The sequence below is a fragment of the Lonchura striata genome, chromosome 20, assembly GCF_050655825.1.
Source record: "Lonchura striata isolate lonStrDom1 chromosome 20, ASM5065582v1, whole genome shotgun sequence".
Classification (NCBI taxonomy): domain Eukaryota; kingdom Metazoa; phylum Chordata; class Aves; order Passeriformes; family Estrildidae; genus Lonchura; species Lonchura striata.
In genome coordinates this window covers 8,597,753-8,618,936 of record NC_140722.1, presented here as the reverse complement: position 1 = coordinate 8,618,936, position 21,184 = coordinate 8,597,753, and the positions used below count along the sequence as shown (strand labels likewise).

General features: G+C 60.7%; 2 protein-coding genes across 4 annotated transcripts; both read left to right on the top strand.

The window, feature by feature from the left end:
* The first annotated feature begins 1,788 nt into the window (after nt 1-1,788).
* On the top strand, nt 1,789-11,133 carry RSPO4 (R-spondin 4). 2 transcript variants are annotated; one of them, XM_021527401.4, is made up of 6 exons: nt 1,789-1,889; nt 2,543-2,935; nt 5,759-5,947; nt 6,210-6,353; nt 6,450-6,635; nt 9,589-11,125. In XM_021527401.4, exons 2-6 carry the CDS (start codon nt 2,857-2,859, stop codon nt 9,660-9,662), a joined length of 672 nt encoding a protein of 223 aa, XP_021383076.1. In that variant the 5' UTR covers nt 1,789-1,889; nt 2,543-2,856; the 3' UTR covers nt 9,663-11,125. The 2 variants fall into 2 exon arrangements, with proteins under 2 accessions (XP_021383076.1, XP_085413962.1); XM_085557836.1 differs by lacking the exon at nt 1,789-1,889 and adding an exon at nt 2,278-2,445 and having other exon boundaries at nt 9,589-11,133.
* Nucleotides 11,134-11,562: 429 nt separating this feature from the next.
* Nucleotides 11,563-21,080, top strand: ANGPT4 (angiopoietin 4). 2 transcript variants are annotated; one of them, XM_085557804.1, is made up of 10 exons: nt 11,563-12,303; nt 16,521-16,676; nt 16,878-16,999; nt 17,296-17,528; nt 18,027-18,142; nt 18,572-18,673; nt 18,754-18,920; nt 19,662-19,792; nt 19,879-20,082; nt 20,173-21,080. In XM_085557804.1, exons 1-9 carry the CDS (start codon nt 11,986-11,988, stop codon nt 20,037-20,039), a joined length of 1,506 nt encoding a protein of 501 aa, XP_085413930.1. In that variant the 5' UTR covers nt 11,563-11,985; the 3' UTR covers nt 20,040-20,082; nt 20,173-21,080. The 2 variants fall into 2 exon arrangements, with proteins under 2 accessions (XP_085413930.1, XP_021383077.1); XM_021527402.3 differs by having other exon boundaries at nt 11,564-12,303; nt 19,879-21,080.
* The last annotated feature ends 104 nt before the right edge of the window (nt 21,081-21,184 follow it).

The window sequence follows — 21,184 nt, the reverse complement described above, 5'->3', positions numbered from 1 at the left end:
TTCTGGACACTTTCTCCCTTCTGCTTTGGAAGACGGAGGAGGAACATTTCATTCCCTCTGTGCTGGCGTGGAGCGGGGCTGCGTGAGGAGCCGGGAGCTGCCAGCGGCACCCGCGGCTCAGCCTCGCTTGTCCCCGGCATCATCCCTGAGTCACCGCGGGGGCTGCCCTGGCATCATCCGCTGGGCTTCCCCCTCCCCGCAGCCCCCCAAACCCCTCCCAGCACAACAGAGGGCTGCCAAGTGCCCAGCTAAACAGCAGACACCACCTCTCCTCCCACCGACACTAGGATGTGTCATAAATAGACAAATTAAGGGAAACGTGTGGTTTTTTCTCTCTCTCAGGGATACCTGGCACACAGCAGCAGGGGCATGGGGACAGCGGCTATGCCGAAATCCCCCTGATCCCAACCAGCTGGGGATGGGCTGAGCAATGGCCATGTGGTGCCCCCAGGATCCAGCACTAATAAGAGCTGTCTAATTAGCGCGTCCTCCTGTGACAGGTCACCCTGGCAAGGTTTGCTCCCACATCCGCTCACCCATGCCAGCAGCCAGAGAGCGTGACCTGGAATGAGGTGCTTCCCTGGCCCTTGCCCAGTGTTTGCCTTCTAGATCTGGACAAGGAAATTCCCTGTGGGCTCCAGGGCAGCCGTGCTGGCACCCAACAGGACTTGTGGAAGCTCCTTGCCCTGCAGCACCCGTGTGTCATCCTTGTCACTGCCATCCACACCAATGCAGCTGCCTGCAGCCAGGGTTTGGAGAGACTCAGATATCCACAATGCCATTGCCATGTCCCTATTCTTCTGTGCTGGGATGGCAGGAGCATCCCCATGTCCACTTGGGCCCCAGCCCTTGCAAACTCCTGATGGTGATGCCATGCTGCAGGTTTGGTTGTTTATGGAAATTTCATCTGAGCCAGATGCTGCAATTTATGCATTTTATGTGTAATTTTTCAATTTATTTCATAATTAAAAAAAAAAAAAAGTGATCCCAACCATTATTATTCCTGATTTCCTCAGTTATTACTCCTGGTTTCCTACAGTGAGGCCAAAGGGGTCTGAAATGGCTCCTTTGTTGTCTGATCATTAACCCTTCAGGAATGAAATGCAGCAGTGCCGGATGGGAGAGGTGGGGAGAGAGGCTCAGAGGGGCTGGGGGAGAGAAGGGAAACAGGAGGGAGAAATCTGAGGGGTATAGAGGAGAGTAACCCCAATGTACTGTCCCTGGGCATGGCTGGACACCCCAGGACACCGATGGACACGTCCACTGCAGCCCTGTGGGTGGCTACTCTGGTGCAATGAGCTTGCTGGTCCTCAGTCCATTTGTCCCTCCCAGGCAATGCAGACCCAAAACATCCCAGGTAGAAAGGAGCCCTGCAGCTTTTTGGCATATGGGATGAGCAGGTAGATGATGATCTCCCCCAGGGTGCTCAGAGGGGTCCTGTGGTTCCAGAAAGTTTCTCTGTGCCCCCTGTGAGGGCAGAAGAGGGGCACCGTGTGCTGGTTTGCACGTGGTGATGACAGGAGTGAATGTTCTCTCACTGAGGCTCTCACTGGTGGCCGGTGGCCTTGGAGCCCTGGCTGGAGGTCACCAGGCTGCTCCGGGCTATGGCTCCTGGCACAGGGTTGGGACAACGGGACGAGCACGTGGGGGTCCCAGGATGGGGACCTGCGCCTGTAGGTCACCTCGGGTACCTGGCTAGTGAGGTGTCCCCCTCCTGTCCTGCACCCCACTTCAAACACAGCCCCTAGGGTGGGTTTTGGGGAGCACGATATGGGATAAGGGGTGTGGACAGGCGCATGGGAGCCCAGAACGCAGCGAGCTCGTCTTGGCTTGGAACAGCTTGGCACAGCTCAGCTCGGCTCAGCTTCGCTCCCGCAGCTCGGAGGGAGGTGAGTTAAGAAGCGCTCGGAAAATCAGAGTCAGCTGCAATGCTGGGGACAAGCCGGGGCAGACCCGCAGCCGCCGCCGGAGCTGCCGGAGACCCACGACGGCTCCCGGCGAGAGGGGGGCTCGGCCCTGCCCGGGGGGCTCGGCCCTGCCCGGGGGCTGTCACTGCCCCCCTGGCCCTGCGGGGACTCGGAGCGGGGGGCTGAGCCGGGGCTGAACCGGGGGCTGAACCGGGGGGCTGAACCGGGGGCTGAGTCGTGGGGCTGAACCGGGGGCTGAGCCGGGGGGCTAAGCCGGGGGCTGAGCCGGGGGCTGAACCGGGGGCTGAACCGGGGGCTGAGTCGGGGGGCTGAAGCGGGGGGCTGAGCCGGGGGGCTGAGCCGGGGGGCTGAACCGGGGGGCTGAACCGGGGGGCTGTGCCGTGGGGCCGGCGCAGGCAGCGTCACCCCCCTGGCTCCACCCCCCCAAAATCGCAGGGGGCTTCGCTGTGACCCCGGCGCTGGGATGGCAGCGGGACAGTCGGACCGCGGCGGGACGGCGGGACGGTTCCCAGCCGAGGTGGTGGCTGGAGTGCTCCGGGGGGATCCAGCCAGGGCGTTTGCCAGTCGCTTTGTTGCTGCTGGGGGATTTTTTACTTTTTTTTTTTTTTTTCCAGGATTATTATTATTTTGAAAGGGAGGGTGAGGAGAGGGGGCTGACACTGACTATAAAGGCAGAGCTCCCCGGAGCAGCCGGCACTTCCCCGCCACCATGAGCACTCCCCGGGCCTGACAACCCCAGCCTGCCCCACAGTCGCCGGCTCAAGCTGCCCTGAAGCGTGGCTGTGTGTCCGAAGCTCGTGTTGGGATGGTGTGAGCCCGGAGCCGCTCGTCGCCCTCCCACCACCCCTCACCGGCTCTGGCAGGAGCCGAGCCCGCCAGCCGCTTGGATGATTTGATTTCTCCCCTGTCCGACATCACTCCTGCCCAGATGCAGTGGATAATATTCATGTTGCTGTTATTCATCAGCTCCATGGAAATGCTCACGCAGAACCGGTGGAAGAAGCAAGGTACAGTGTGCACAGTGGGCTTGTCCCGCCCGGGTCCTGCGGGGTGGCTTTGGGACACCAGGCTGCCTGTCCTGCCTGCACAGAGCAGGGAGGAGTTGTGAAGCAGGGCTGGAGGTGCCAGGAACCAGCATAACCCCAACCCCTCGCCTTGAGCCCCCTTGGGGACCGTCTGTGTTCCCCTCTGGGTGCGTGGCTCGGGGCTGGCTTGGGAAGATCCAGAGTGCAGCCCCATAGCACTCCTGCCCGGTGCCAGCCCTGCCTTTGGGGCTGGCAGGAGACAAGGGACACTGGCTGGCACTGGGACCAGCTCTGCAAACCCCAGCAGAGCCAGACACAGTGGGGATAGTACAAAATGGGCTGATATCCAGATATTTCCTTTCTCTACATAGCACATTAGGTACCTTAGGAGTAAAACCTCCTGGAAGGATGCTCAGAGCCACGGCAGGCACTGCCTGTCCCCTGCCCCATCCTTTCCCCAGGAAGAGGCACCAGCTGAACCACTGCTCAGTGCCTGGGCAAGGGCAGGGTGTGCTGGGACTGTGCCGAGGTACATGCCCCCTCCGTTGGGCACTGGCTCATGTCCCTCACCGGACAGTGCCAGGCAGTGCCAGCTGGCTGTGTGGAGTGGGTCCAGGGCTGGTTCTCAGCTCTGTGCCAGGAATGCCTTGGTTTTGGGGCCAACATGTGCTAGGGTAGGGGCAGGACCTTCCAGAACCAGGGCTTTCAGGGCTGGGGCCTGGAGAGATTCCCTTGAAGTTGTTCCTTGTTAAAGGCATGCAGAGGCAGTAGGTGTGTGTGGTGATGTGGGTGGCCAGGCTGGTGGCCAAAACACCCCTGATGTGAAATGACCAAGCACCAAGAGGGGCTCCAGCTACCACTGCTTCCTGCTGGGTAGCACAATGTTCCAAAGGCCTCAGGTCTTGGCAGCCTGGGGGTCTGGCTGTGGCTTCACACCCCAGACATGTTATATACCCTGGGATAACCTGCACAGAAAAGCCAGCACAGGGTCCAGGAGCCACAAAAGATGCTGCAGCACCCTACAGCCTCCCTACTGCCACTGGGAGCTCTGGTCCGGGCAGTCCCGTTCCCCCAGGACTCATGGTGCCCTGCAGGACTGGGCGTAGGGTGGGCAGAGATGGGGGACGTCACACCCATGTCCAGCAAGCTCAAGTACCCACTGTTCCCCATGCCCTGTGCCCATCCCTGTCCTTTGCCATCACCACTGGACAGGAGGAGATGAACCCACTTCTTGTTCCTAATCCCCAAGCCCACGGTTTCTGTTGTTCTCTGTGGTGGCTTCCAGTGTCACTCTTGGTGGCAGAGATGTGTGTGCCATGCCAGCGTCACTGTGGAGTGGAGGAGGACAACCCCACTTCTCCCAGCTCCACATAGTGGAATTATTTCTAAAGCCAGTGAGAGGAAGGAGGCCCCAGAGCCCATCCAGGGCTCCCCATCTTCTTTGCTCTGGCTGGAAGTGGAAGGAGAGCAGCAAAAAAAACCCCTAAATATTAAAAAAAAAAAATTAGGGAAGGGAAAGAGGCTCGTAAATCCACGGGTCTCCAGGGAAGCCACTCCAGCTGCAGCCAGGAACACAAATGTTGTCAGCGTTTGGTAAATATGTAACGGAGACCATAACAACTTAATGGATCCAAGGTGCTTCGTTAGCGCTCCCAGCAGACGCAGCTCTAATGAGGGCTTCTGGCAGTGCTGCCATCCCAGACAGTGCGTCCCAGAGAAGGCTCTGGGATGAGCCAGCTTGGGGACAACTGCATGGCACCAGGGCATCGTGGACTGGTTTGTGCCAGGGACCAGCACACGGGGCTGCGAGGCACCGCCCGCCATCATCGTCTGACAGAATCCTCTGCCAGCATTTCCCCGGTTCCCAGCGCCTCTGCCCCAGCCCCACAGCCACGGGACCCTTCTGATGCAGCTTCTGGGGTCAGAGGGACCAGTGCCACGCATTCCTCCCAGGGCAGCACCCAGCAGCTGCCTCGGGCTTGTAGCAACCTTGCGTAGTGGAAGGTGTCCCTGCCCATGGCAGGGGGTTTGGGATGATCTTGAAGGTCTCTCTTTCAACCCAAACCATTCTGTGATTCTGTGGTTCTATAGAGCCCAGGTCCTAAGCATGCCATACCAGGGCTTCTGGCATGGTCACTGCTGCTCAGGCTGTGGTACCAAGCAAACAGTTCCCAACAAAGGGGCATGGTGAAAGTATTGGATGCCTGCATGCAGGAATTCAGTGGCCCCTTTTGTGGCTTTTCTGTGGGCTCAGAGAGCAGGAGCAGTTGGCCTGGTGGATGTTGTCACCCTGTCCTTGTCCCTGGGAACAGAGGTCACCCAATTCAGGGTCAATCACCTTCCCACAGGCTGGGAGTACAGCACAGGCAGCCAGGGAGGCAGCAGAGGTTCTCGAGCAGATTCTTTTCTCAGCTCCTCTTGAGTGCATCCAAAACGCCCTTTGTCCTCTGACACTTGAGAGGTATTAACTGATTAATCCAGGTCAGATCATATTTCTACCCGCTGACCCAGTGGTTGTTCCGCTTCCCACGGGATGGGCAAGGCTGGCTTGGGGTGTGGCTCAGCCTGTCACCCATGGGCAGTGCTGGGCATAGGGAAAACCCTCAGCCTGGATCTTGGAGTGATGGAGGCCATCAATGCAGCGTGGACAGAGGTGGGGATCTGAGGAGCAGAGGGAGGTGAGGTGGCATTTGCAGGGAGACAGGACAGCACTGTCACCATGGTGTGTCAGAGAGGGGCTACCACGGGGCTGGAATCCCCCTCAGCACCTCTGCCACAGCCCCTCTCCTCCATTTGTCCCTGCAGCGAGTGCTGGCCTGCTGGAGAACTGCACGGGCTGCGTCCTGTGCTCTGAGGACAACGGCTGCATCACCTGCCACCACCGGCTCTTCCTGCTTATCTGGAGGGACGGCATCCGCCAGTACGGGATGTGCGTGCACACTTGTCCCCCAGGCTACTTTGGTGTGCGGGGTCTGGAGGTCAACAGATGCACAAGTACGTCCCGCGCCAGCCGGGGTCCCCCTGCTCCTACCAGTGCCCACGCTCCCCTCGCCACCCTGCGGGTCCCAGCGCTGCGGGAAGGGCGGTGGCTTCATTTGCCGCAGCATCCCTGGTGGCTCTGGATCCAGGGGCAGCCGGGTTGGGAGGGCTTCGTCCCCTTTGCCCTTGCCCAGAGCCTCAGCCTGGACCCCGCAGGTTTTGGGTCCCCGGTGGGTGCCGGGGGTGTCCCGGGCTGACCGGCCGTCCCTCCCGGCAGAGTGCAGGTCGCCCAGCTGCGAGAGCTGCTTCAGCAGAGACTTCTGCATGAAGTGCAAGGACAAGTTTTACTTGTACAAGGGCCAGTGCTTTCGGCAGTGTCCCGCCGGCACCGCGGCGCAGCCCGGCACCCGCGAGTGCCAAGGTAAGCAGCGCCCGCACCCCGCGCCCGCCGTCCCCGGCGACGTGCCTGGCTCCGAGGGGTCACCGGTCCGTTCTGTCCCTGTCCTTGTCCCTGCAGAGACGTGCGAGCCGGGCCCGTGGAGCGAGTGGAGCGCCTGTACCCACGAGAGCCGGACCTGCGGCTGCAGGTGGGGTGTGGAGACGCGGGTGCGGGAGGTGCCCGAGGCTGCCCGAGAGGAGGGCACCGCCTGCCCCGCGCTGCTGGAGACCAGGAGGTGCCGCATGAAGAAGCACTGCCCGGGAGGTGAGCACCGTGCCACAGGGGCTCAGGACAGCTTCGCGTCCCCCCAGAGTGAGCCCGAGGGGTGCTGCGGGAGGACGATGGCAGCAGGGATCTGGCAGTGGCCGGCGAACCGTGCTGTCATCATCTCCCAAGCATTTTGAAATTCTGGGTAAAGCCGTCATCTCAGGCACATGTGCTGAGCAGCCCTAGGGCTGGCTGCTCCCACCTGGCAGTTCCCGAGACTGCCTGGGACGAGCCAGTGTCCCCTACCATGCTGGGCTGGGCTGGGCTGGGCACTGGCACGAACCGCCGTGGTGGGATGAGGCTGCCGAGCTCCAGCTCCCATTCTGCCACGACGTGAAGGGAGGCTTTCTGTACTGCAGCTGTGGGTAAGGAGGGTTGAGACATAGAGGAGGCTCCTGCAAAATCCTCTGAGCTCCCTAAAAGCTGAAATGCTCATAGAGCAGGAGGGCATCACCCAGAGGATTGCTGATGGCAAAAGTTTTGGGAGACACCCCAGGGCACAGTGCCCCTCCATGGCTCATCTGGCCAGATGTTCACTCATGTCCCTGCACTTCCCCCCAACTCATTCCCAGGCTGGGGGCTCCCTGGCTCAGGGATCTCCCCACTTTTCACACACCAGACACGCTGCAGGGTCTGTCCGGGCGGTGCGTGCACGGGTGCAGGGCTGGCGATGGGAACCAGGACGTGGCTGATGTCATTTTTGGATGCAGGCTTCTGGACTGAAGTTACCCTAATAAATCTCCACTTAATAACTGGCAGAAAGGGGGATGCATGAGATACCGATGTGAAGTGCCTGGCAGCAGATCTGAGCCACCGAGGGTTGCGGTTCGGAGCTGCGGGATCACTGCGCCGTGGGATGAGCTGGCCGGCACCGCCAGCGTGGCGGGGATCAGAGAGGACAGGGCTGTGAGGGTGGAGAGAAAAAAGATGAAGAAGGGGGGCAGCAGCAGAGGACGTGCGTGCTGGGCGAGGGCCACAGAGCCAGGAGAGAGGTTTCATCCCAGCAGCATCAATCATAAGTAATATTTTCCTGCTGACAGTGCAAAGGAGCTGATTCCCTTCCCCACCCAGGTCTCAACTCACATCTTTGGGGTGCCAGGTGGCTTCGATTTTGAGGATGTTCTCCTCCCTGCTGGTGTGTGGCAGCTCCAGACCCGCAGAGCTGGTGACAGTTTGATGCAAGAAATTTAATGTGGGAGGACAGGCTGCTCCGGAGCACTGTGTCCTGGAGCACCGTGCCCATGCCCTGCCCTGACTGGCACACAGCAGGTCCCACTGGCAGGGACTATTGTGCCAGTGTTTCAGGGGCACCTCATCTTGTGAAGTTACTGAGAAGGCACTGGCACCCCAGAAAAGTGCTTGGCCTCCTGTCTCTGCCTGTGCTCCTGCAAGCTGGAAGCCGTGGGGCTACGGTGGTGGGCTTAGGGACTGGCAGGACTCTACTATTGAGGCTCCTATCAGGGATAAGCTTCAGAGACAGGCCTGCTCCTGCCCACCAGAAGGAATCCATGAGTGCCCCCCAAGCAACCCACTCAGGAGAGAGCAGCCCCTCCATGTCTCCCACTCCTGGGCAGGCTGTTCGGAGTCCCTGCCACGGCAGAGCGTGTGTCTGCCCTCGCTCCCAGGCTCCTGCCCGCCTGGCCAAGTGCTGGGTTATGGGATCCAGATGCTGGAGGAGGACGAGGAGTTCACTTGATGCATCTGAGACACCCCCAGCCCAGGCGAGCCAAGGCAGGCAGCCGAACCCGACCGTGTGATGAGAGATTTGTGCCACCACTTCTGAGCCATCCAGGCGGCTGGAAGGGAAAAGCTGCCACGCTTGGCTGTGGCACAAACCCCTCGCACTGCTGTAAATCTGCCTTGGGTGTCTGTCCCGCTCTCCAGACGCTTGGCGTGCGTGCCGTGCCCTCTCCTTTGTGGGTGGCAACTGTCTGGAGATCAGAGCTGAGAAAAAGCGTTTCAGAGCCAGGCAGGACAAGAACTGGAGCCCTCAGAAGGGACTGGGGACAACAGCGCTGGCACACGCAGCACCGGGGACAGTCATGGTCCCTTGTGCCCCTCACACCACTGAACCCCCTCCATGTGGCTCTAACTGGAGTGGGTGCAGGGGGGCAAGGACCAACAAAGCTGCCCAGTTTTTGGGGCAACCATTCTGATCTGTAGCATGGACTCCCCCTCCCAGAGGAGCCCATAGCACAGCAGGGTTTATCCTGAATCCCTGTTTCTTTGGTGTCTCAGCAGCAGCACCTTGGCCAGCTGGAGGGTGTGTGGCAGCTTCTCGGGGTGAGCAAAGGTTTGGGTTCCAACAGCCTGACCCTGGAAAGCTGGCAGTGGGTTGATCTGGGGTGCAGCCAGGCTCCACCAGCACATTGCTTGTGCCACTGGGATGGGGACTATCCATACATGGAGAGAGAATTAGCACCTATGTAAGGATGAACTCCAAAGCCACCTTGCTCCCCACCATGCCCAAATCCTCCCAGGGGCTGTCTAGGTCCCATGGTGGTGGGCAGGCTCCCACATCATGGCAGAGCTGAGCACAGCTGTGCCATGGCTTGGGGGGGTTGGTACAGCCACTGCCCCTCTCCAGTACCCACAGTCCTTGCTCAGAGAGGAGCTGGGGTTCCTTCAGGCAGCTTCTGCTTGGGTTGAGCTGCCCCACCCCATCCCTAGGGATTTTGGGGTACCAGGTCTGAGAGTCCAGCTATGGGAGATGTGGGGACAGCACGCCAGTGTCCCTCTGCCCTTGCCATCAGCACATCCAAACCCTCTACAGACCCACATTGCTGTTTCATGACTGGGAGAGGGCTCTGGGGTCCCCAAAATCAGAAACTGGGTCCAGCACTAACACCCTGAGGATATGGGATCAGCGTCCCATGGATGGGGCTCAGGTCAGATCACGTTGCCTGGCCAATGAGCGAGCGCTCCTTTTCTTCTCCTTTTTCTGTTGCAGAGAAAACCGAACCCAAAAATAAAGGCAAAAAGAGACAGAAGAAGCCGAAGACAGAAAGGCACACGGGCACCTAGCGGGCACCAGCGCGGGAGCTGGGGCACCATGGAAGGAGCTCCCAGCCAACTCCTGCCACGGTGCTCCAGCCACATCACCCCTGGTTTTCCATCTACCAAAAGAAAAAAACATTGCACAATTTTCTCTGCCCCCCCATCCCCCTTTCCTTTTGAGACAATTTATGGCGTGTAAAACATTTCCTTTTCAGAAAATCTAATTTGCAATGTCCAAAGCAAAGCCCTAGGGCTTGGGGAGGGGGTGGCTCCTTTATTCCTCTGGTCTTCCCTCTTCCCTAGCCTGCTCCATCCCTTCCTCCAGATGGGTGGGATGGGGTTAGACCGGGGTTGGACCCTGCTAATGAAGCTGATGCCTGCCTAGATACTGTTCCCCAGGGCTGGGAGATGCCCTGGCTCCACAGGGTCCTGGTTTTATGGGAGTGCTGAGGGGCACAGTGCACCACTGAGCTGCTCCAGGTGCTGAAAAGTGTCCCCCCATCCTCAGCCACGGGAATGGGAAGCAGCAGGACTCCTGGGGCGACCCCACTGGGGACTGTGCCATTGCCCACAGCAGCCCAGCCGGGTGCTCAGCATCCCCACTAGCAAAACCCAGGGCCAAATCTTGCTCTCCTGGGGCTTGGAGGGCAGCTGGACCTCCAGACTGACAACCCTTCTTGGGATCATGCCAGCCCAGCACACAGCACCCTCATGGGCCAAATCCTGTCTTCCTCAGGCTCACAGAGAAGCTCAAAGAGCTTCTCTCCCAGCTGGATGTGGGCACAGGAATTTGGGGTGACTGTGTCTGTCTAGGACAGGGACATGCACAGTGCAAGTGCAAGCCCAGGAAGGGGATGCTCCTACGTCCTGCATCCCCAAACTGGGATGTGTTGGAAGCAGCTCTGCAACCCCTCCCAGCCATCCCCAGGCGTGACTGTGTGCTCAAATCGCTGTCCAGCCGCCGGCAGCTCTGCGTTCGGGCACTGCCGAGGTGCGAACTCCCCGTCCCTGCCCTGAGCGTGAGCAGCGAGAGGCCGGGGCTGGCCGGGGGTGTGGAGGCTGCGGGGGCTGCACAGACCCTTCAGGACGGGAGCGCTGGGTGTCAGCACCGAGCCAGCCCCAGAGCCGGCACAACGCTCCGGAGCACCTCCTCCCATCGCTTCATGACAAATAAATGGATTAAACCCCCGGCATCGCTCCCGCGTCCCTGTTTTCCCCATTCCCACGAGTTGCTGCCGGATGGGGTCTGGGATGCTGGCTGTGGCCACGGTGCAATTCTGTATTCCACAGCTCGGCAGCTTGGGTCCCTGTGGGGGGACACCCTGCCCCGGCCCCCCAGTACTGGGGCACTGGGGAAAGATTTTATTTCAAGTTTTTGCTTAAAGTACCACCAGCATCTCTCATTGTCTGAGCCAGCACTGGGACGAGCAGCCAGTGTGACACTGGGACTGCCATTCCACAAGACTGGGAACCACCAGGGGTTTTTTTTGGAGAAAATCCCCTTCTGCTAAGACGCTTGGACATCCCCTTGGCAGCCTGTCCCCAGCACCGGGATTGTCTCCTCCTGGGGGACACAGCCTAGACCCGTCCCAGTCCTTGGGCTGCCAGACGTGCTGACCCCCAGCTCTGGTCGGAGTCATCAGCTGCTGGCAAACCCCCGGCCTGGGCTCTGGGCGTGCAAAGTGTGGCTGTGTCCTGCCAAGCTCTGCCTGGGACACAGCCCGCCCTCCTCCTGGTCCCCACGGGCTCATCCCATGGCCAGAGCAGCGAAATGCAGGCCTGGCTCCGGCGGGCATTATAAATAGCCGGGACTCGGGAGGGAGCTGCGCTGCCTGGGATGGGGGTGCCTGGGCGTGGTGCATCCCAGCCGGTGCTGATCGGGGGGACTCTCGGGGTGCAGGGCCGGGGGTGGGAGGGCTCGGTGCTGCCGTGGCGCTGTCCACCCCGGGACGTGCAATGAGTTCTGCAGAGAACGCCCGGGGGAGGGAGGGGGCTGCGTGTGCGACTGAGTGTGTGTGCGTGTGTGTGTGAGAGAGAGAGAGAGAGACATTTATAGATCACGTGTGAAACTTGATCTCCCCGCAGTGGACTCAGAGGAAAGAAAAAAGATAGAAGTATTGTTTTTAAACAGATTTTTTCCTTTGTTTTTCTTTTTTTTTTTTTTTTTTTTTTCCTCTCCCCTCTCCCCCTGCGAGGGCTGGCGATAAAAGCCCGGGGCGGCCAGCGCCGGCTCAGAGGGAGGAAATGCCGAAATCGCCGCGGTCGGACGCGGCGGCGAGCGCCCACTGACCCACCCCGGCACGGAGCATCCCCCGCCGCGGCAGCCCGGTCCCGCGGGGACCCCCGCAGCATGCGGGCGCTCGGCCTCGGCCTCGTGGCGCTGACCTGCGCCACGACGGCTCTGTGCGCCGCCGGAGCCCCGCGCCGGGCTGCGGAGGGCGGCGGCCGCCGGCGCTCCCACCGCGTGCAGCACGGCCGCTGCAGCTACACCTTCGTGCTGCCCGAGGCCGAGCCCCTGCCCTGCCCCGCCGCCCCCGGCGCCGCCCCCGGCCCGGCCCATGTGCTGCTCCAGCGGGACTCGCCGGCCGGCACCGGCGGGCACGGGGCTGCCCAGCGCCTGCGGCACCTCGAGAGGATCCTGGAGAACAGCACCCAGTGGCTGCTGAAGGTAGGGTGAGGGATGGGCGGTGTGGGCAGGGGTCTGTGTCCAGCACTCGCTCCTGCGGCATCCCTGTGGCACAGCTGTGGGCATCCAGGTCAGCCTTTATCCGCAGGTGTGCAGCTGGCATCAAGCACTGTCTGCATGGAGGGCATGAGTGCTGCAGGTTCTGCAGGTGCTGCGGCTCATGGGTGCCCAGAGCACTTCCCATTGAGGCTGTATTCCCTGTCCATCCTTGCCATAGGGTTCCTCATGGTCCTTGCTGGGTTAGCAGTGCCAAGCATCCCTTGGGGATCAGTATTCCAAGTTTGGGTGAGGAGACTGGGAAGGGCTTTGGCCAGTGGTAGGGAGAGGGTCCCAAGGGCAGGGGTCACCGAAATCTCTCCAGCTTAATAATTTTCCCTCCTACAGGCTTTACAAAAGCTCCCAGCACTTGGTGAGGTTTTGTGTGGGACCCATGGTTCCTGGGTGGCCTGTGGGTGCTGTGTAGTGGGAGCAGTACCAGAGGGGTTGTGTACCCACAGGGTTGCCACCCCCAGCCCCCACTGGCTCTCCCCGTCCCCAGTGCCTGAGGCAGGAAGCAGCATTTCCTTCCTGGAGCCCCCAGCAGCTGAGCACAACTGCCTGCGTCAGACCCAGGAATAGCTCATCCCAAGGGACACATCCCTGGGGGGCCCTGAACCCCACAGCCATGCCAGGAACACTGGGTGCCTGCACTAATGGGAGGGGAAACAGCTTGTCCCCAGCTGTCACCGACCCAGCAGAGCCACATGCGTGTCCTGTGGTGTCCCACCAGGCTGTAATGGGACCTGTGTGCCTCTGCAGTCCCATTTCCTGGGTGATGTCCCCGTGCCCAGCCCCTGCAGCACTCGGGGATCAGGATGGGGCCACCACGCTGAGTGGGGGTCCCGGGGATGGCCCATGCCAGCCGTGCTGCTTGGGTAGCCACCCCGGCTGTGGGGGACAGTGCAGGCAGCAGGGACGTGCAGGACATTGTTCCTTGTCCCCTCAGCCATCCTTAGAGAACAAATTCCTCAAGAGCTGGGAAAATGCTGAACCGTGGCTCTGCTGGACACCAGCCCAGAGTGTTGCAGAGGGGTCAGCAGGGCCAGTGACAACCTGGCTGGTGGTGCTGAATCTCTGTCACTGTGGAACCTGCTGGGTCTGCTGGGTGCACAGAAGTCCTGGGGTCCCTGTGCCCTCGGCTCTCTGCCTTGGTGTCCCTGTGCTCTGTGGTCTTTGTGCCCTGTGTGCCCAGGCCAGCTCTAGGGATGAGGGCAGGGGACCAGGGTCCCTGTCCAGAGCAGACAGCCACAGGCAAATTGGGACTGCACATCTGGGCAGCAGTGGGCAGCAATGCCCCTCACCACAGTCCCAGGGAGCACAAGGCAGTGGAGCACTGGGCAGCCAGTGCCCCATTCCTTCCCCATCCCCATCCTGTTCTATCCATCCATCCCATCACAACAATCCCACCCCACCCTATCCCATCCCATCCAGCTCCATCCTGCAGCATGGCTCTCTCCTTTTAGAGGCAGCTTGCAGCTATGTTTTTTGCTGTTGTTCTTCAGCTTCCCAAATTTCAGCAGAGCTGCCCAAGAACGCTTGTTTTGGTCAGACTCCAGCCCTGAACAAACAAACGAGGGCTCAAAAGAGGCATTGGGTTCAGGGACAGATCGTAAACAACGTTGCATCCCTGTCTGCTCTGCCCTGGCATGGGGGGCCCTGCAGGATGCTGAGAAATTGTGAGGTCTCCTGACACCCAAGAGGTTCTCCAGGTCCCCTCAGGCCTCTCCAGCACTGACCTCCCCCAGGACCCCCATCCATGGCACTGGGGGCTGGCCCACCCTCCCCACTCAGCACCCCTTGGTAGAGACATGGCCAGGACCCAGCACACAAGGGCACATCAGCCGCTTCTGTCTCAAGAGGAATTAATTTTAGTTCAAACACAAACACTTGATGGTGCCGCTGGGTCTGGGGGGGAACTTGGGGTGGGATGGGGTCTCCAGCGAGGCAGTGACATTTTGGCAGCTCTGAGGTGCCTGAGGCACAGGGGCTGATGCTGCTCAGCCTGCAATGTGTGCAGCTGTGGGGGGAGCAGGTGAAGGGTTTTCCACCCACCTGTGCCTCAGGGATTCCCGAGCTGGTGCTTGTGAAATGTTTAGAAATGCCAGGGCAGGATAGGAAGTGGGGCATAGGGGAAGGATGTGGCTGCAAGAAGGCAGCACAGGATGATCCAGCTGCAGGCAATGGGATCCCAGCATGGGGACAGCGAGTGGCTGAGTTTCCTCCTGCTCCACGGTGATGTTTTGGGGTGACCAAAACAGCAGCACAGCTTTTCCCTCTGCCCTTATGGTAGAGAAATGAGTCTCTGAGACCAGGAGAGCACAGCTCACATCAGCACCCATGAAATGAAGGAGGGGGCATCCCGGATTCCCTGTCCTTGGCTCGGAGCCTGCCCCACTTGTGTCCCCTCTGCCAGGCATGCCTGGGGACACTGTGCCCCACTCCAGCTCCCAGGGAGCTGCTGGGGCCAGGATCCAGGGCTCCATCCCAGGGCTCTCAGCCTTCCCCATGCCAGCTTGACCTTTTCTGTGGGTATGTTCTGCCCTCAGCTCACAGATATGTTTATTTTAAAAAAAAAACTTTAAAAAAGCAAGATTGAGAGGGAGAAAAGGCCTCCCCAAGCCCTGTGAAGCCACAAGATTAACGACGTGGTTAAAGGGAAACTCTCCAGCAATCCCTCAGCTCGGGGAAATGTTTTCCAGACGCGGCTTTCCGACCTTTCCCTGCTTCCTCCCTGAGAGCGTGTCCTGTGAGGGAAAATCCCCAGGGAAACGGGTGCAGGCTGGGATGGTCAGCCCTGGGACCTTCCTGCCCCGAGACCCTCCTGCCCACATGGATGCTCACAGTGGGGTGATGGTTTTGCCACTGCCTGGTGCGGAGGAGGAAGGAGCAGTGAGATTTCGTCATGCCAAACAAGTGCAGAACCCTGTGCCCTGGCCCACTGCCGGCCCTACTCCCACGCTGAGTATCCCAACACTGCTGCCTGCCATGCTGCTGAATATTCTGGTATTCCATGGTGCCAAACATCCCAGCATTGCTGCCTGCCTGCCACCGTGCAAAGCATCCCGGCTGCATTCCCAGCATGGTGCAGAACATCCCGGCACTGCTGCATTCCCACCATGGCTGCATTCCCACCATGGTGCAGAACATCCCAGCACCACTGCATTCCCAGCATGGTGCAGAACATCCCAGCACTGCTACATTCCCACCATGGCTGCATTCCCACCATGGCACAGAACATCCCAGCACCGCTGCCTGCTTTCCACCCTACCCAGAGAGCAGCATCCCAACCCTGCTGATTCTGACCCTCAACCCCACAAGATGCACGGGGATGTGGGGCTCTGCCTGCACCCCTGGGGAGCCAGGCAGGGCATTGCAGGGAAGCAGCATCTGTGGGATGCAGGGAGCCGGGCAGCCGCTGTCCCCGCTGCTTTCCCAGCGTGGGCGGCAGCGCGGCCCCTTCCGCTCCCCGTGGCCCCGCCGAGGGACCGCGCCCCCAGCGAGGCCATCGCCCTGGGGAGCGGCTGAATGGGAACCTCATGGCGGGGCTGCCAGAAATAGCAAAGCCTTTGGGAAAGGCGGCTCCCCCGCGGGCTGGGAAAGCGGATGCGTCGTCTCAGCTGTGTCCGAGCTGTGTTCGCAGCCAGCTTCTTCCCAGCCCCGAGCGCTTCCACGTGGTGGAGCAGCACCGGGTGCCGGACACCCCCCTTCCCTGGCTGATGATGTCCCCTCACCCTGCACATCCCCAGCGGCTGGGGGTGACAGCTGATGCTGATGCCAGTGCCAGCCACTCTCTGCCCGGCTGCTTGGCACAGGCAACCTTGGCTGGGCATCAGCCCCAACTCGCCAGCACACCTGGGCACACAGAAGCCCATGCCAGGCCCCAGCTGGTACCACAGCCCAGGAATCTTGGCAGCCGGTGCCTGAGGAGCCTCCCCTGCAGCAGCTCAGCTTGCTCTGTCCTCTGATAAGATTCTAAGGGGCCTGAGGTGGGTCAAGCCTTGTGGGGACACAGGGCTGTGCCCGGGGGCTGTGCCTGTGCCCGGGGGCTGTGCCTGTGCCCGGGGGCTGTGCCCAGCGGTGCCAGGCTCAGCTGGGATGCTGAGAGACAGGACCTGAAGAGGTGCCCAAATGATCCCCTGCATCCTCACTTCCCTGCACAGCTGGAGAGCTACATCCAGAGCAGCGTGAAGCCGGAGATGGCGGAGCTGCAGCAGACGGCAGTGCAGAACCAGACCGCAGCCATGCTGGAGATTGGCAGCTCCCTCCTCAACCGCAGCGCCGAGCAGAGCCGCAAGCTCACCGACGTGGAGGCCCAGGTATGGCACGCGTGTCCCCACGTCCCCACCACCCTGGGACTGTGGTGGGTGGCACAGTTTGTCTGCAGGTAAAAGCAATGCCCTGAGGTGACACAGTGGTGGAGGTACCAAGGCTGTGTGCCAGAGACTGGCCTGGTGATACCACAGGTGTGGTGTGGCCCCGGCTGCTGATGCCAAGATTCCCCTCTGCTCCCGAGGCAGGTGCTGAATCAGACGTGGCGCATCGAGATGCAGCTCCAGGAGAACTCCCTGTCCACCACCAAGCTGGAGAAGCAGCTGCTGCTGCAGACCAATGAGATCCACAAGCTGCAGAACAGAAACAAGTAGGGGCTGGGGCAGCTCAGGGACCCCACAGCCCTTGGACCCCACGGGGAGGCTGGTGTCTCCCACCTCACACTGCACTTTGAGGGGGTTTGAACCCCTCCAGGTGCTGGCTCTGGTCCCTAGGGGCTTGCACAGCCCCAGCACGGCCACTGAGCTTTGGGTTCCCATGGCTGGGCACATCCCAGAAGTGAGGGTACAATTCAGGGGGTGCAGCAGGGCATGGGGACAGCGATGGGTCCCTGCAGACACGCTGGGACTGCTCTGCCACCCCATCACTGCTGCATCCCACTCTCAGCATCCTGGAGGTGCGGGTGCTGGAGATGGAGACCAAGCAGCAGGCGGAGCTGGCGGGGGCCCACTCAGAGAAGGAGAAGCTGCAGCGGCTGCTGAGCCGGCAGAGCGGCACCATCGAGGAGATGGAAAAGACGCTGCTGGCTGCCAGTGCCAACGCCAGCCTGCTCCAGCGCCAGCAGCTCCAGCTCCTCCAGTCTGTCCAGAGCCTGATGCGCCTCGTCGCACAGGGCAGAGGTGAGCGGGGTGTGCGGGCAGGGTGGGGGCAGTGGGAAAGTTCCTTGTCCTCCCCGGAGCATGCCAGGGTGCCCCCTGTGTCAAGTCACTCAAGTCAGCTTGAGTGACTTCACCTCAAAAATAATAGAATCATTCAATCGTAGAACGGTTTGGGTTGTAAGGGATCTTAAAGCTCATCTCATTCCAACGCCCTGCCATGGGCAGGAACGCCTTACACCAGTAAATTATCCACTCATTGCAACCAAGGAGGAGCTTGCAGTCCCAAGGGGTGGGTCCATAGCCTGCTGCCATTCCCAGCCATGGCAAACCCCCAGGGCTTAGGCTGGCAGCAGCCCTGGTGGCACAGCTGCCTTGCTCAGCCCTCAGGAGATGGCACAGAAGATTAAAAACTAATCTGTGAGCACAAAGGCATCCAAAGAGAGAGAGAAAAACAGCAAAACCAGGCAGGGCTTCAGGGCCACCACGGTTTCTGCCTTCTCACTGTCCCCTCTGCCACAGCCACGTCACCTGGACAGGAGCAACAATTCCAGGACTGTGCTGAGGTGCGCCGGGCGGGCATCCATGCCAGTGGCATCTACACCCTGCACATTGCCAACCTCAGCGAGCCCAAAAAGGTGAGCACAGTCCAGAGAGGGCTCCCTGCTGCACCCCGGAGTGTTGCCCACCCAGTGCACACCAGCCCCACACCAGATCCCTGTTGCTTGGCACATCCCAGGGCAGTTTCCCCACCCCATCCAGCCTTGGGGGCTGCACAGGGGTGAAGGCAGCCCCCACGGGATGAAAGCAGGGCTGACACAGCCTTCCAAATGGGGACATAAAACTGATTTTTGGCACCCTGACCTATAAGCACCAGACCCCAGGCCCTGTCCACATGGAGGGAGGAGAGACCCCTTAGCCAGGCACTGGGCACAGCACACCCTCGTCAGCCCCTCAGGCAGCTCTAGCACCCATAGAGCACCCACGCTGAGCTGCCCAGCCTGGCAGGGATGCACCTGGCTGCCCCCTCCAAGCCTCCCCCAGCCTGTCCCTCGCTCCCCTTGCAGGCATACTGTGACATGGAGACGGACAGAGGGGGCTGGACCATCATCCAGCTTCGTGCCAACGGCAGCCTCAGCTTCCAGAGGAGCTGGAGGGAGTACAAGCAGGTGTGTGCCTGACCGGGGAGGGGGACAACACCCCGGGGCCCCCCAGGCACCCTGAACTCACCCACCCTGCTGCTCCACAGGGCTTCGGGGACGCGTCGGGGGAGTACTGGCTGGGGAATGAGGCCGTGCACCTGCTGACCAGCCGGGTGCCCTACACCCTGCGGGTTGAGCTGCAGGACTGGGAGGGCAGCCAGGTGTATGCCCACTACGGGAAATTCCAGCTGGGGAGCGAGCGGCAGTTCTACAGGTAGGGGAGAGGCACCCAGCACTTCCCATCTCTGACCGCCCCCAAGCACTGTGGCCAGGGGGAAGGGCTGGGTGGGGTGCCCCAGGGAGGTGCAGGATCACCCGGGGCTTCACTGGGTTGTCCTGGTGTAGTTATGGTGCTAGGTGCCAGGCACATTGCTGTGACGCTTTCATCTCTCCCTGGGCTTCTGAGAAGTAGATTTTTAATGTATAAAATTGCATCAATGCAGTGGGATTTGCCATCCCAGTGGGAGCAACTTGGGCACTTGCACTGAGGTTCTTTGTTGGTGCAAGGGAGGTGACACAGCTGTGGCCACCAGGCATTCCCAGGGGTGTTGGGCATCCCCAGGCTGTCCACGTCCACGAAGGGATGCTGTGCTCCTAATGCTCAGCTTGCCATGACCATGTGCTCCTGGCCATGGGCAGGAGGGTGAAAAGCAGGTGGGGGCCTTCACTGCTGGGCTGGAGGTGGAACCAGACCCCAGACATCCCCAGCACCATCCATCCCATGCACGCACCGAGCTGACCCCAGCAAGAGGACTGGAGGAGACTTGGGGGTCCTCTCTGCCCCAGCATATCACAACTCCCACTCTTAGAGGCCAAGGACAGGAGGCCAAGTTGGAGCTGCAGATCTCTGCCCACATCCCTCTGTGCTGTGTTCAGCTCATGGCAGCCCCTGAGCAGTGCTGGGGGCTCTGTGACCCCCCGGCAGTGACAGTGGCTGTGTTCCTGCCGGGCACAGGCTGTCGCTGCAGGACTACAGTGGCACTGCTGGGCAGCAGAGTGGCCTGGCACTGCAGGGCACCCAATTCAGCACCCGTGACGCCGACAACGACAACTGTCTCTGCAAGTGTGCCCAGATGCTCTCGGGAGGTGAGTGAGGCAGGGGGACAGCCCCATGCGGCACCCATGGGTGCCAGCCTGCGATGCCACCTTCCCGCCCTTCTCCCTTCCTACAGGATGGTGGTTCGATGCCTGTGGCCTCTCCAACCTGAATGGCATCTACTACCCGGCCCGGAACAACATCCGCAAGCTCAACGGCATCCGCTGGCACCACTTCCAGGGGCCCAGCTACTCCCTGAAGGGCACCCGCATGATGATCCGGCCCACCAGCTTCTAACGTGCCCGTGGCAGTGCCAGCTCTGAGAGCAGTCCGGGACAAGGGATGGTTGGGAGCAGCTAGGATGCCCCACCTGCTGCAGGGAACCTTTACCATGAGTATATTTTTTATTCTCATTTATCCCATTTTTCAGAAGTCTGCAGTGTCACCACCGCCATGCTGGAGGAACCGTGGGCAGGGCTGAAGGGCGCTGCAGGAGATGGAGCTGCAGGAGCTGGAGTGGGACAAAGCCAGACCTGCCAACGTGGGCTCCAGCTTATGGAAACCCTCTGATCTCACCTCAACTTCTCTCCCCAAATTTCTGCTGGGCCTCAGAGTTCTTTCCTGGGGACAGGGCTCCAAGACCCCACCCAGTTATGGGGCTCTGAGAACCCCTGGGACCATGTGCAGTGAGAGGGACCCCAGACACGAGGTGGGCTTTGCCTTTTCACTAATTTTGGATATTGTAAATCCCCCACCATCCCACTTTCCTGCAGGATTAGAGGAGCTGGATGGGACAGGAATCCCAATAAGCGGGGGGGCTGGTGGTGTCCCTCCTTCACCTTTTATTCAGACACAGCCATGCAGAGGGCCACAGGCCGCCCCCTTCCAAACACGGCCCGAGCCACTGTCCCCATGTATGGCAGAACAGGCAGTGCTCCTCACGGAATGGAGCTGGGTTTCTCCAGCTCTCAGAGAGGACAGGATGAGCAGAGGGAACCTTGGGGACCTTCCTGGGGACCAGTCCTGGGATGGCCAATGGCCCAGTTCTGGAAGGAGCAGGCACTGCAGTGGCAGGGGCTGGCAGGGCCCCAGGATTGGCAGGAAGGGGCTGGGGGGTCGTGGGTGGGGAGGGGGCTGTGGGTTAAAGGGGCTGGGAGGTGGAAGGTGCTGGGTGCTGGCACCGACACCGGCTGTGCACGCAGCAGCGGGGGGCTCCTGCTGCCTGCCCTCATCACTGTCCCGAGGCACCCGCTAATTAACGCTGATTAAAGCACGTGACGTTGTTGGCGCTTCCAGAAGATGCTCATCAGTGGGGAATAATTAAAAAATGGAAAACATGGGGGGCGGTGCTGCCAGTTTTCCTTCTGTCCTGGCTGCCTGCCTGCACCTCCTGCCTGCACATGGGGCACCCATGGGGAATCTCAGCACAGAGGGTGATGGAC